Source organism: Delphinapterus leucas, chromosome 11, assembly GCF_059928025.1.
Source record: "Delphinapterus leucas isolate spDelLeu-1000000601 "Yukka" chromosome 11, BTC_Dleu_Yukka2, whole genome shotgun sequence".
NCBI lineage: Eukaryota > Metazoa > Chordata > Mammalia > Artiodactyla > Monodontidae > Delphinapterus > Delphinapterus leucas.
Window position 1 is genome coordinate 82,209,813 of NC_143139.1, and position 15,450 is coordinate 82,225,262.

Below are 15,450 nucleotides of genomic sequence, written 5' to 3' on the forward strand. Positions count from 1 at the left end.
GAGGAAGCAGTAGTTAATTAAGTGTGCCCAGAGGAGGGCACATTTGAGCTCACACTTGGAGAAAGAATAGAATTCCACCAGAGTATGAACAGAAACACTAAGTACATGACATGACCCCGTAAAAATAGAAGTGTAGTGTGGATGGGTAGAGGACTGATTGGGACACCTGTCTGGGTCATGGGGCATGTTTGGACATGAGATTTGGAAGACCCTTGAATGGCACGGAAAAAGTTTGGGATTTAGTCTACAGGCAACAAGAACCTACTGAAACATTTTGAGTAGAAAGGTGATGAGTGATGGGCTTTAACCAACATTAATAGTAGGGCAATGGGGGAAGGAGGAGAAAGCCTGAGGCAGAGAAGCCAGTTAGAAAATCAGAGCCTGATCTGGGGACAGTGGAGAGGAGGGACAGATGAGAGACATTTTTGAAGGGTAATTAATTTTGGGACTTGGAGGCGTTTAGTTCTCAAGGCTGAGCTAGCTAAAAGCTGGTTTTTATGTAAGACAGCTCCGAGGGGAGGTGGGGAAGAGGGACATGAACGGCGGAGCAGGTTTAAGGATGAGATTGAGAGATTGGTTTGGAAAGTACTGCTTCTGTAGCATAGCAGCAGACAACAGGTCAGGGTTAGAGAGAGAGAGAATTGGGAAACCTCATCAGACAGATAATAAAGTCATGAGAGCGGATGGACTCACCCAAGGAAAGAGGGAAGTCAGGAGAAAAGTGAAACCAGGGGAAAAACTGAAGGGAATGCCTGTGTCTATTGGTGGGTGAAGTGCCAACCAGCATAGTCACTGAGTATGAATGTAACCAAAGATGGGGGATACCCTGGAGGTGGCAGTATCACAAAGATGAGGTAAATGGACTCTTCAGGACTCTGGGACCATATCACCCATGTTAGAATTGCTTCTTAGTGATGTGTCTTGGGCAAATTACTTGACTTCTTTGTGCCTCAGTTTCCTCAGCTGTAAAATAAGCATAATAATAGTATCCACATAATAGAGTGGTTGTGAAAATTGAGTTAAAATAGGTGAAGTAATTAGAACAGTGCCTGTTACATAGAAAATGGTGTATGTGTTAGTCATTGTTTTGTTGTTACTTTCTAAAATAAGGTTTTAAAAGTAAAAACAGTAGAAAATATGCAGGCATTCATTCAGTCAAGTGCTTTTAAAATTTTTTTCAATTACGCCATCTGGTTGTTTTGCGTCAGGCACTGCCTCTTATAAAACTTTTTAATTTGCAAAGTTGCAAACATCGTACAGAGTTCCTAAATACTCTTCACCTTGTTTCTCATAAGGTTAACATCTTACATATATATTGAAGCCAGAAAATTAACACTAATACAGTACTGTTAACTAATTACCTTATTTGAATATTGCCTGTTTTCCACTGTCTGTTTTTCTTGTCCATGACCCATTCCAGCATCCAACATTGCATTTAGTTGCATCTCCTTGTTCCCTCCATTCTATGACAGTTCTTTTTCACGAACTTAACGTATTTTAAGACTACTAGTTTTGTAGAAGGTCCATTTGGGTTTATCTAATGGTTTCTCATGATTAGGTTGAGGTTATGCATTTTTGGCAAAAATTCCACAGAAAGGATATTGTAGCCTCCTCAGTACACCATCTTGGGGGTGTGATGTCAATATGTCTTATTACTGGTGATATGAACTTGGATCACTCAGTCAAGGTGATGTCTATCAGGTTTCTCCATAGCAAAGATATTTTTTCCTTTGTAATTACTAACGTGTAGGGAGATACTTTGAGAATATAAAAATCGTTTTTCTCAATATAATTTCCCCTATTAATTTTAGCATTCTTTGATGGCTCTTGCCTGCAACAATTACTACTGTGGTGTCTCACTACCGGTGATTTTCTATTTTTAGTCATTCCTTCTACATTTATTAATTAGAATTCTGTCATAGGAAAGAGCCGTCCCTTTCCCCCCATTTATTTATTTCAGTATATATTTATACTTGTATTTATTCCATTATGGACTTGGATACTTAGTCTTTGGGTTGTAATCCAATACTATCCTTATTTATTTTGTTGTACAGATTTTTCCAGCTTTGGCCATTGGGACCTCCTTCAAGTTTGTCCTGTGTCCTATTGATGTGTCCCCATCATTTCTCAAGCACTTCCTAACTTTCTGACATCACAAGATATTCCAGACTAACCTTGTCTTTTCCATGCCGTAGCTCTGGAATCAAACATTTCTCTAAGGAGCCCTGGTTCCTTTTATTAGAGAATGGTATTTAGAAAACAAGCTCTGGACTCTAGGTATGATCATTGCTCCCAGGATGCCACTGCTTCCAGGCTCAGGGAGTACCTCTTTTTCAAGTGTCCTGGCCATCTTTCTAGAAGAGATGTTCCCTGTGCTTCGGGGAAAAATATGGGTTAAAACAATGACACATTCAGATTATTATCCTTTTGAAAATAGTACTGGAAAGCCAATACTCTTTGTTCTTTTTCCTTTTTCCTTCCCTAGTTCTCCAGTTTGGATTTACGACTATCTTTGTGGCAGCTTTTCCCCTAGCGCCACTCCTGGCCTTACTGAATAATATAATTGAAATTCGACTTGACGCTTATAAATTTGTCACACAGTGGAGGCGACCTTTAGCTTCAAGGGCCAAAGACATAGGTAAGTTGGATTTGGGGTGTTTTTCAAAGAAATTAACCACCTGGTAGATAAAATAAAACAGCTACCAGCTTTAGATTTTTACATATGGTTTCCATGTAAGATGACTCAACTAACTCTTACAAAAGAATAATTGTTAGCTTTAAATAATATTAGATAACAAGTACAGCTACCTATTTGGAAATTTATAATTTCCAGTGCTAGAGAATTTGTGCTTAAATAGATTCTCAATTTGGTTGTTTCTATCCTAAGACTTTGGAATCTAAAAATTTGATTTATTACCACCTATTTCCTTTTTAAAGTAGATCTCCCATTTGCTTAACTTTGTTTTGCTCTTTCCTAAATGTTTGCCTGAGTCATAGGAAGTATGATCCAGTCTTTCTATAGGCAGAGATGGCCTTTGGTTTTTGACTAGAGATGCTGAGTTGAATCAGGTGCAGCCTCTCAAAAGCTGGCAGAGATCAGAGCCTGTCTTTTATTCATTTCTGCATCCGGTGCTTAGAATAGAGCAGGCAGGTGCTCAGCCAGTGTGTGTAGAAGAGAATTCGGTGTGCATATGCTTAACTCAGTGTTTTTTGAACGTCCCAATGAAACAAACACACTCAATGAGCACCTACTCTGGGTCAGTGCATCAGGAACTTGGTCCATAAAGATGAACTGGAGAGACCCTATAGGTACCCCCAAGGAGCTCCCAGTCTGGTGGCATCTTGACATTGCATGTGCCAATCTTATCAGATAGTGTTTGGTGCCTTATCATTGACCAGAATTCTCTACTTATATCTGAACCCGATTGATTTTTAAGTCATGAGCATGGGCACTTCCATGCAAACTCCTTCAATGCCAAGGTTTTTGAAGGTACAAATTCTTCCTCCTGGTTGCAAGAATCAGTATTTGGGGTGGTGGAAGGACCTGTGCAAAGGACTATTGAAAATGAATTACCCCAGTTGTTTTTATAGTTATTACCTCTGCTGTTGTGTCTGGAATTAATTCAACACTTCTCTTTGAATAGGAATTTGGTATGGAATTCTTGAAGGCATTGGAATTCTCTCTGTTATTACAAACGCATTTGTCATAGCGATCACATCTGACTTTATCCCTCGCTTGGTGTACGCTTATAAGTATGGACCTTGTGCAGGCCAAGGGGAAGCTGGGCAAAAGTAAGTGTGCCATAAAGCCATCATGAAATCCCCATTTCCTAGCCATCGTGTGCTGTTGGGACACTCAGACAGAAGCCTCTGCATTGGAGCACATGGGGCACAAGCCCAGGACAGAAGGCCTGTAGTGGGGAAGTGGAAATATGATACAATAACACTTTTGGCCAAAGAAAACACGTTCTGATCTATTGAAGGGTTGGAAGTCATACAAGTCATACAAGTTTTAGGTGGAATCCAATGTGAGAAAAGCAAATAATCATTTCCCCCCTCCTGCCCACCATGAATTCAGAAGTGTGTGGTATGCTAATGTGTGTAGCAAAAAAAGTGTTCCATGATATATAGTTATGCCATTTTTATGAGTTTATAAAAGTATAGTTATAATTTGATTCCTCTTGTGTCATGTGAAGACTCTGAAAATTTTACATGGGAAATGTGCAATCATGTGCCAAGTACTCACAAGGTATTCCATAAATATTTGTGGAATAAGTAACTGAATGATTCTTTCCTGGCTGTGGACTTGACCAGTGTCTATATTACCACAGGCAAATTGGGTGAACTTAACTCGCTGAGAGATCAATACTATGGCATCACCTCAATGGTTCCCAAAGCCAGGGCTCTGTATTTCTGGTCAGCTAAAGTCTTGGCAAAATTATAACATGTCCCCTAGCTTTCATTTCTACACCCTTTGAAAAAAAGATAAAAAGTGCCAACATACTTTAATGGGAAAAAATAAAACAACCCTGTTTGGCTAATGCCAAAATAATATAATTAATTGTGGGATTTAAATGTCTGTAGGTTAGAGTGGAATGTGTGTTGGGATCATAGGGTCCTTTTGGTTCCCCAGAAGTCATCTCACTTAGGCTCCTGCATATTCCTACAAGCAGCCCTGCCTCTTAGTTTACTAGTCTGAGCCAAACTAATTCATCCTCTATAGCTAGTGTAGTTCCATCAGCCCCCAAGGAGTACAGTGCCACCAAATCAAGTCAGCTAAATTTATACACACCTGACCTAGGTCCAATTTCATTATTCATCCTACATAAATGCTCTAAGGCATAGATAATTGAATGAGATAAAGCTCACAATCCAGCTACTTGAGGAAGCTTCTATAAAGTTCTTCACTAACCACGTGGCCATTAAATGTGAATTATCTAGCCACTGTAAGTGAGCATACCATCCCATTTCAAGAGAGATTTGAAGACTTACATTGTACTACGCACGCATTTCTTTCTACCTGTAACTGTTGTGAACATTCTCTGCTTGACTCAGCCTAGAAAAGCTTCCCTTTGTTCAAACCACTTGCATGTATGTTTTGCATTTGATTCTCAAAACAACGCGGGTAACGGGATGTGCATTATTAGCCTCGCTTTGAAGAGTAGAAAGAGATTGAGAGAGGTTAAATCCGTAATCACAAGGCAGAGTAACTGATGGAGCCCACACGAAGGTAAAGCGTAGACTCAGACAGTGCCCTTCATCCTGAACCTCACGCCCTCGGGGCCCCTGCCAATAAGTGCTTATCCAACTCATCTAACAGTCAACTCCCTGGGGTTTAAATCTTAATGGTTATTTCCATTCTTCCGCTACTTCAAATATGGTAATACCTTGTTCTGGAGGAAACCAAAAAATAAAGTGGGAACATTTATGTGCAGTTGATAATGAATCAGAGCTTTAGAATTTTGACAGCCTATTAGATTTAAGACAATGTTCATGGTGATTAGAATTTCTCTAGCCTCCTTAATTCAGTTTTACTGAGCTCTTTGGGCCTTTTCTTTTTTTTTTTTTTAAACAATGTTTCTCTTAAGAGCCTGTTGCTACCTTCAATATTTGTAGATCTACTTTTTATCTGCTAATCCATTAGTCATTTTTCTTATTTTCAAATAGTTACATTTGTGTATGTTTCTTCATGAATCTTATTTTCTGCCCCACCAGCTACTCCATTATCCTTTTTAGGTTTTTTTCTTTTTCCAGTTTAAAAATGCTTCAGAGATGACTGAACTCATAGAGGAGCAGCATTGTCAAATTTTAGACGTCATAGGCTTTTAAGGTAGCATGTGCAGTCAGAGTGAGATCCCACTTAGATTAAATCCGGCTGTGGAAACGCCATATTGCAATTTAAATTGACCCTAAATCAACAGTATTCCAACCAAACCAATCACCTTTCTCCAAAACTCCAGGCTTCCCTCACCTTACAGGTTTCCCTGGCTCCTCCATGGATGAGGATTTCACTCCTGTGTCCAGGGTCATTCAGTTCACAGGCCCCTTGTCCCTATGACAGCGTGCTTCAGTTATTCCTGGCTGCGCATTCCCCCCAGTCTCAACACTCCTCTGCTCGGCAGACCAGTCTTCAGCAGCACAGTGGGGAAGACGTTCTCATTTTCCAGCCAGATCTGTACGTGAAAGGAATACTGTGGTTTGAGGCAGTGGTCTCCACACAGCAGGTACACAAGAGTTTTTCAAATGTTTTCATCTTCCCTCTTAAGACATTCTGTCTTTCCAGCTGCCGGTGATCAGAGTGTTGTTCATTGCCTACAAAATGAAGTCACTTCGTCTTTCAGGGTATCTTCCCGAGGGCCCTTTAGAAAGAGTTTAGAGAACTAAAATCACCTCTGGGCAGACATCAGGAGACAGAAATTGTGAAGTAAAGTTGAAGATGTATATTATAAAATTGTTCTGTCAATCAGAGTTAAGATTTCAATCAGCAAACTAAATTTTTTTTCCAGAAAGCACAAATAACCAGTTTGATCCCTCACCCTCAATGAATGCAATAAACTAATTACTTTGTTATCAGGTAGACATGGATTAGAGTTTGGGAACATTCTCTAAGGATATATGCAGGCCTTAGAAAATTACTGTGAGGTATATACCTGATCTAGTGGTATAAATCAAGCTGATTTTCCTGTAAAAATAGTGATACCATAAGGAGTTAGAGATTTGATCAAGGACACAGTGCTCGAATTTTCACAGAATGAGCTACAAATATCTTAATGAACTATAAATAATGTATTTATATAAGCTATAAATCAATTAAATCGATCAACTCCAAAACCAACTGCAAAGTTGTATTTCAGAAGATAAAGCTTATGGTTACAGAGGGCTACTCTTCTTATTTCATAATGTCTGACGTTTTCAATGCAAGAAGTCAGAAGTCTGCTTTCTTCTGTGCTTATCTCATTAGCCTAATTTATTACCTATAAAGTTATCTACAAACTAACCTATAAATAAATTAGTCATTTGTTTTCTACAAAGCATGTCTGACTTTAAATGCACAAACCTGACCTTATTTCCCCTTGCTTTTTTGCCCTTTCAACCCTATCCCCATGCTATTTGAGTCACAATGCCTAAAACCTCAAAAGCAAATTTAGTAGCAGAATTCAAAGACACTCTGCAGTGAGTTTGATCTGGAATCTACAGACTCAAAAGTCAACTTCTGATTCTGTTCTCTCCCTTGAAAATGATGAGAATGATCACTAGTTCATCCTTTTCCCCCACAGTAAAGGATGGAAACCGATAAGTAATGAATGGTTTTAAAACCAGAATTCTCACATTTAAATAAATGTCTTCTCAGAAGTTACTTGGAAAACATATGCATTCTAATTCAAACAATGCTGCCCTTGCATAAGACATTTTTCTGAATCTTCTTTCTTGGAAATGGCTTTAGAGGCCATCTGCCAACCCCTTAAGAAAACTGACTTCATTATTTTATATTCTCAGGAAACTCTTCCTTTGTCTGATACTTTTTTATCCTTCCCTCTCACTTCTCCCTGATCATCAGTGTAGCCTTGTCTTTCCTGTGTCTCACCTGGAGCTGGGGGTGTGTCACAGTGAGGATACATAGACCTCCTGCCAGCAAACTTAGTAGACGTGGGATCTGCTGCCTGTGACCTTCCTGCTGTAACAATAGGTCACTGAGTTGACACATGCATGCCACTGGCTGAACCCTATACGATGAAGTGTGGGAAACCTCATTTCCCTGAATTGGTGATGGTCTCAACTGTTTGACGTTGGCAAGCTAAGATTCTACCACAGTGAAAATAATTAGATAAATGCCTAGAAAATTCAGTGGTAGCAGTTCCTCTTCTTCCCTGATTATGGAAATTATATGGAAAGAAGACTTACTAGTTCCATGTGTAATGCTTTGCACCCAGAAGGAGTACATGCCCACTAAAGGCACATTTTCAACTTGATTCATGACTGACATTACATGAATATGCTTAATAAAGAGTTCAACTATGTCTCCCTTTTATCTTTTACTTTGAATGTAAGGTATTCAGCCTGTGAGGTGGGTATTTCATTTGAATTTAGGCTCTCTATTGAGTTTTTTAACAGAGTAGCCATGAGCAGCTTTAATCTTAGTAAAGCTCAGGGCTGCTGTGTGAGAGAAGAGTGTAGGAGGGGTTGTAATTATTCCATTTCAATGCTGGGCCTGCTTTTGCCAGTTTCCAGAGCACCTTTCCCTTCCCCACAGCTCAGCTCCTGAGAAGACTCTGCTCTATTCTGTATTTCACAAAACTGGCTCCCTCTCTGTGACAGCTAATCATCATCAAGACTCTGTTTCATGTCATGTTCTAGGCAGTTCATAGATGAGGGAGAAATCATTTCAAATTACCTTTTTATCGAGTGATGGGAGTAGGGCATGTTACACACGCACTGACCGTTTGTTTCACCCATGAGTGACTGTTGACAAATGGGTCCTTCTGCTTGGTTCATTTCTTTTAAGGCCATGATGAAACCAGTGACTTGTCTTGAGCAAGACAACACATGCACAGAACCCATGTGCTCTCAGAACTATGTTTGTGTTATCACTTGGGTTTGGTATTCAGCAACTTTGGATAATCACATCAGACATGTTATTGAAGAGAGTCTGAAGACCATGATTTCTTCTTTCAATTAATAATTAAATATTTATTGACCTCCTGCTAGGTGCATGAAATAAAATACCACTCACATTTATTAAGATCTTGCTATAGGCTAAGCATTATATCACTTGCTTTACATATATCATTTCATTTCATTCCCACAATGACCCTATGAGGTGGACACTCTTGTTGCTTTAAGAATTGCATAATTTGCCAAGATCACATGGCTAGAAAGCAGCAGAGCTACAATTTGACCCTAAAGCCCAAGTTTTTTGTATTGTAATATACTGACCCCCATTCCCCAACACAGAATGAAAGCCATGTCCTCAAGAAGCTTATAATCCCTGGGAGGTCCAGGCAATAGTTTTATTCCTGATCCATCTTCAAGACCTTGATAGAATCTCTGGTACTTTAAATTGAATTCAATATTTACTGGATTCCTACACTGCACAAGACTGTCCTAGGATACCAAAATATCTATGACACCTCTTCGGATCCAAAAAAGAAAAAACACACTATAGTCCAAAGGAGAAGACATACATGTATGCAGCCAACTCTAGTATAAGCTATATGCCCATTGTGAAGTAAATACAGCTGCACCACAGAGAGAAGGGAATGAGCCTTCTGACTGGGGGGATTAGGACATTTTCACAAAAGAGGTGACATCTCAGTTGGTGAACACTATTACCACTTGTAAACCATGAGTAAGGAATCCCAAGAGAAAAGACAACATGAGCAGAGGCATGAAAGTATATGATACATGAAAGGAACATAATCTAGCATGACTGTAGCATGGGATGTGAGTTGGGAGGGGGGTTATATTCATACTAGTTATATTCAGGGCATTATGAGAAATTATAGATAATCATTAATGAAGGAATGTGATTATGTGTGCATATGTGTGTGTGTCATCAATGAAAGAAGTGGTGACTTACTTATGCTGATCATGCAACGCTTTTGCCCATTTCACTGAAGCACTGATTGGGGTAGTGATAGTCTAGATGATGATTCTGCACAAAAAGGACTATAACAAAAGAATGACTTGTTCTTCATTCAGCATACCCAGGGCTTTTCAGTGTATTCCAACTTGAGAGCTGTGACAAGGCAGGTCCAAGTAAGGTACCTATAACTGCAGGGATTTCTAGGAAGTAGAGCCTTGGTGAATTGGATGCAGAGGTGATCAGAGTCCTAATTAGAGAATCTGTTTTCTTTTGTAGGTGCATGGTTGGCTATGTGAACGCCAGCTTGTCTGTATTCCGAATTTCTGACTTTGAGAACCGATCTGAGCCTGAGTCTGATGGCAGTGAGTTCTCGGGGACTCCTCTCAAGTACTGTAGGTAAGTGTGGCACTCTTAGCCTCAGCTGGGCTGGCTCTGCCGTGGGGAGGTGTTGCTCAGACAGTGGCCCTTGTTGACTGAGTGGATTTACAGCTGCGGTTCTCAAACTTGATTATGCATTACAATCCCCTGGAGAATTTTTAAATCTCTTAATGAGGCTGTGACCCAGACAGATTAAAACATAATCTCTGGGGTGAAACCCAGACTTCCAGATCCAGGAAGCCCATGTAAGAGGAACCCAAAGAGACCCCCACTAAGACATTATAATTAAAGTATCAAAAGTTAAGACAAGGAGAGAATATTAGAAGCAGCAAGAGTAAAACAATTTGTTACACACAGACATATGTCATTTTTGTGCACTTCGCAGATACTGCATTTGTTAAAAATTGAAGGTTCGTGGCAATCCTGCATCGAGAAAGTCTGTCAGTGCTGTTTTTCCAACAGCATTTGCTCACTTTGTGACTCTGTGTCACGTTTTGGTAATTCTAGCCGTATTTCAGATTTTTTCATTATTATTATGTTTGTTATGGTGATCTATGATCAGTGATCTTTGATGTTATTATCGTAATTGTTTTGGGGTGCTACAAACACTGCACATATAAGACAGTGAACTTAATGTGTTCTGACTGCTCTGTTTCCCCATCTCTGCCTCTCCATGGGCTCCCCTCTTCCCTGAGACACAGTATTGAAATTAGGCCAATTCAATTAATAACCCTACAGTGGCCTCTAAGTGTTCAAGAGAAAGGAAAGCCACACATCTCTCACTTTAAATCAAAAGCTAGAAATGACTAAGCTTAGTAAGGAAGGCAAGCTGAAAGCAGAGATAAGCCAAAAGGAAGGCCTCTTCCACCAAACAGTTTGCCAAGTTGTGAATGCAAAGGAAAAGTTCTTGAAGAAAAGTTAAAGTGCTACTCCAGTGAACACCCAAATGATAAGAAAGTGAAACAGCCTTACTGATGATCTGAAGAAAGTTTTAGTGGTCTGTACAGAAGATCAAACCAGCAAAAACATTCCCTTAAGCCAAAGCTTAATCCAGAGCAAGACCCTCACTCTCTCAATTCTGTGAGGGCCAAGAGAGGCAAGGAAGCAACAGAAAAGTTGGAAGCTAGCAGAGGTTAGTTCATGAGGTTTAAGAAGCAGCACCCATAACATGCAAGTGCTGATGTAGAAGCTGCAGCAATTTGGTTCAAGATGGCGGAGTAGAAGGACGTGCGCTCACTCCCCCTTGCGAGAGCACCAGAATCACAACTAACTGCTGAATAATCATCGACAGGAAGACACTGTAACTCACCAAAAAAGGTACTCCACATCCAAAGACAAAGAAGCCCCAGTGAGATGGTAGGAGGGTCGCAATCAAAATAAAATCAAATCCCATAACCACTGGGTAGGTGACTCACAAACTGGAGAACAATTATACCACAGAAGTCCACCCACTGGAGTGAAGGTTCTGAACCCCACATCATGCTTCCCAATTTGGGGGTCTAGCAATGGGAGGAGGAATTCCCAGAGAATCACACTTTGAAGGCTAGCAGGATTTGACTGCAAGAGTTTGACAGGACTGGGGGAAACAGAGACTCCACTCTTGGAGGGCACACACAAAGTAGTGTGCTTATCAGGACCCAGGGGGAAGTGGCAGTGACCCCATAGGAGAATGAACAGACCTACCTGCTAGTGTTGGACGGTCTCCTGCAGAGGCAGGGGGCAGCTATGGCTCACTATGAGGACAAGGGCACTGGTAGCAGAAGTTCTGGTAAGTACTCCTTGGTGTGAGCCCTCCCAGAGTCCACCATTAGCCCCACCAAAGAGCCTCTAGCTCCAGTGCTGTGTCCCCTGAGGCCACACAGCCCACAGGGAGGGAACTCAGCCACATCCATCAGCAGACAAGCAGATTAAAGTTTTACTGAGCTCTGCCCACCAGAGAAACACCCAGCTCTACTCACCACCAGTTCCTCCAATCAGGAAGCTTGCACAACACTCTTAGATAGACTCATCCACCGCAGAGCAGGCAGCAGAAGCAAGAAAAACTACAATCCTGCAGCCTGTGGAATGAAAACCACATTCACAAAAAGATAGACAAAATGAAAAAGCAAAGGACTATGTACCAGATGAAGTAACAAGATAAAACCCCAGAAAAACAACTAAATGAAGTGGAGATAGGCAACCTTCCAGAAAAGGAATTCAGAATAATGATAGTGAAGATGATCCAGGCCCTCAGAAAAAGAATGGAGGCAAAGATTGAGAAGATGCAAGAAGTGTTTAACAAAGACCTAGAAGAATTAAAGAACAAACACCTAGAAGAATTAAAGAACAAACAGAGATGAACAATACAATAACTGAAATGAGAACTACACTAGAAGGAATCAACAGCAGAATAACTGAGGCAGAAGAACAGATAAGTGACCTGGAAGACAGAATGGTGGAATTCATTGCCGTGGAACAGAATAAAGAAAAAGAATGAAAGGAAATGAAGACAGCCTAAGAGACCTCTGGGACAAAATCAAATGCACCAACATTCTCATTATAGGGGTCCCAGAAAAAAAAAAGAGAGAGAAAAAGGACCCAAGAAAATATTTGAAGAGATTATAGTCAAAAACTTCCCTAACATAGGAAAGGAAATAGCCACCCAAGTGCAGGAAACACAGAGAGTCCCAGGCAGGAGAAACCCAAGGAGAAACACAGCAAGACACACAGTAATCAAACTGACAAAAATTAAAGACAAAGAAAAATTATTAAAAGGAACAAGGGAAAAAGGACAGATAATATACAAGGGAACTCCCATAAGGTTAACAGCTGATTTCTCAGCAGAAACTCTACAAGCCAGAAAGGAGTGGCACAATATATTTAAAGTGATGAAAGGGAAGAGCCTACAACCAAGATTACTCTACCCAGCAAGGATCTCATTCAGATTTGATGGAGAAATCAAAAGCTTTACAGACAAGCAAAAGCTAAGAGAATTCAGCACCACCAAACCAGCTCTACAACAAATGCTAACAGAACTTTTCTAAGTGGGAAACACAAGAGAAGAAAAGGACCTACAAAAACAAACCCAAAACAATTAAGAAAATGGTAACAGGAACATACATGTCGATAACTACCTTAAATGTGAATGGATTAAATGCTCCAACCAAAAGACACAGGCTTGCTGAATGGATAGAAAAACAAGACCCATGTATATGCTGTCTACAATAGACCCACTTCAGACCTATGAACACATACAGACTGAAACTGAGGAGATGGAAAAAAGATATTCCATGGAAATGGAAATCAAAAGAAAGTAGCAATACTCATATCAAATAGACATTAAAATAAAGAATGGTACAAGAAACACAGAAGCACACTACATAATGATCAAGGGATCAATCCAAGAAGAAAATATAACAATTATAAATATATATGCACCTAACATAGGAGCACCTCAATACATAAGACAAATGCTAACAGCTATAAAAGAGGAAATCAACAGTAACACAATAATAGTGGGGGACTTTAACACCTCACTTACACCAATGGACAGATCATCCACAAGAAAATTAATAAGGAAACTCAAGCTTTAAATGACACAGTAGACCAGATAGATTTAATTGACATATACAGGACATCCGAAAACAGCAGATTACACTTTATTTCAAGTTCACATGGAACATTCTCCTGGATAGATCACATCTTGGGTCAAAAATCAAGGCTCGGTAAATTTAAGAAAATTGAAATCATATCAAGCATCTTTTCTGAACAAAAGAGATTAGAAATAAATTACAGGGGAAAAAAAGGTTAAAAACACAAACATATGGAGGCTAAACAATACATTATTAAATAACCAAGAGATCACTAAAGAAATCAGAGAGGAAATCAAAAAATACCTAGAAACAAATGACAATGAAAACACAATGATCCAAAACCTATGGGACGCAGCAAAAGCAGTTCTAAGAGGGGAGTTTATAGCAATAAAATCCTACCTATCCTACCTCAAGAAACAAGAAAAATCTCAAATAAACAATCTAACCTTACATCTAAAGGAACTAGAGAAAGAAGAACAAACAAAACCCAAAGTTAGTAGAAGGAAAGAAATCATAAAGATCAGAGCAGAAATAAATGATACAGAAACAAAGAAAACAATAGCAAAGATCAATAATACTAAAAGCTGGTTCTTTGAGAAGATAAACAAAATTGATAAACATTTAGCCAGACTTATCAAGAAAAAGAGGGAGAGGACTGAAATCAATAAAATTAGAAATGAAAAAGGAGACGTTAAACAGGCACCACAGAAATACAAACCATCCCAAGAGACTACTACAAGCAACTCTATGCCCAAAAAATGGACAACCTGGAAGAAATGGACAATTTCTTAGAAAGGTATAACCTTCTAAGACTGAACCAAGAAGAAACAGAAAATATGAACAGACTGATCACAAGTAATGAAATTGAAACTGTGATTAAAAATCTTCCAACAAACAAAAGCCCAGGACCAGATGGCTTCACAGCTGAATTCTATCAAACATTTAGAGAAGAGCTAACACCCATCCTTCTCAAACTCTTCCAAAAAATGGCAAGGAAGGAACATTCCCAAACTCATTCTACGAGGACACCATTATCCTGATACCAACACCAGACAAAGATATTACAAAAAAGAAAATTACAGACCAATACCACTGATGAATATACATGCAAAAGTCCTCAACAAACTACTAACAAACAGAATCCAACAACACATTAAAAGGATCATACACCATAATCATGTGGGATTTCTCTCAGGGATGCAAGGAGTCTTCAGTATATGCAAGTCAATCAGTGTGATACACCATATTAACAAATTGAAGAATAAAAACCATATGATAATCTCAATAGATGCAGAAAAAGCTTTTGACAAAATTCAACACCGATTTATGATAAAAACTCTCCAGAAAGTGGGCACAGACGGAACCTACCTCAACATAATAAAGGCCATATACGACAAACCCACAGCAAACATCATTCTCAATGGTGAAAAACTGAAAGCATTTCCTCTAAGGTCAGGAACAAGACAAGGATGTCCACTCTCACCACTATTATTCACGATAGTTTTGGAAGTCCTAGCCACAGCAATCAGAGAAGAAAAAGAAAGAAAAGAATCCAAATTGGAAAAGAAGTAAAACTGTCACTGTTTGCAGATGACATGATACTATACATAGAAAATCCTAAATATGCCATCAGAAAACTACTAGAGCTAATCAATGAATTTGGTAAAGTTGCAGGATGTGAAAGTAATCCACCGAAATCTCTTGCATTCCTATACACTAACAACGAAAGATCAGAAAGAGAAATTAAGGAAAGAATCCCATTCACCACTGCAACAAAAAGAATAAAACACCTAGGAATAAACCTACCTTAGGAGGTAAAAGACATCTACTCAGAAAACAATAAGACACTGATGAAAGAAATTAAAGGTGACACAAACAGATGGAGAGACATACCATGTTCTTGGATTGGAAGACTCA

General features: G+C 39.4%; 1 protein-coding gene across 1 annotated transcript in view; it reads left to right on the forward strand.

Moving 5' to 3' along the window:
• ANO4 (anoctamin 4) overlaps positions 1-15,450 on the forward strand; it is a 202,647-nt gene that overhangs the window by 172,413 nt on the left and 14,784 nt on the right. Inside the window, exons 21-23 of the mRNA XM_022600027.3 lie at positions 2,486-2,638; positions 3,645-3,792; positions 9,860-9,979. Of these exons, the coding sequence (XP_022455735.2) occupies positions 2,486-2,638; positions 3,645-3,792; positions 9,860-9,979 (421 nt within the window). The remainder of the gene's footprint in view (positions 1-2,485; positions 2,639-3,644; positions 3,793-9,859; positions 9,980-15,450) is intronic.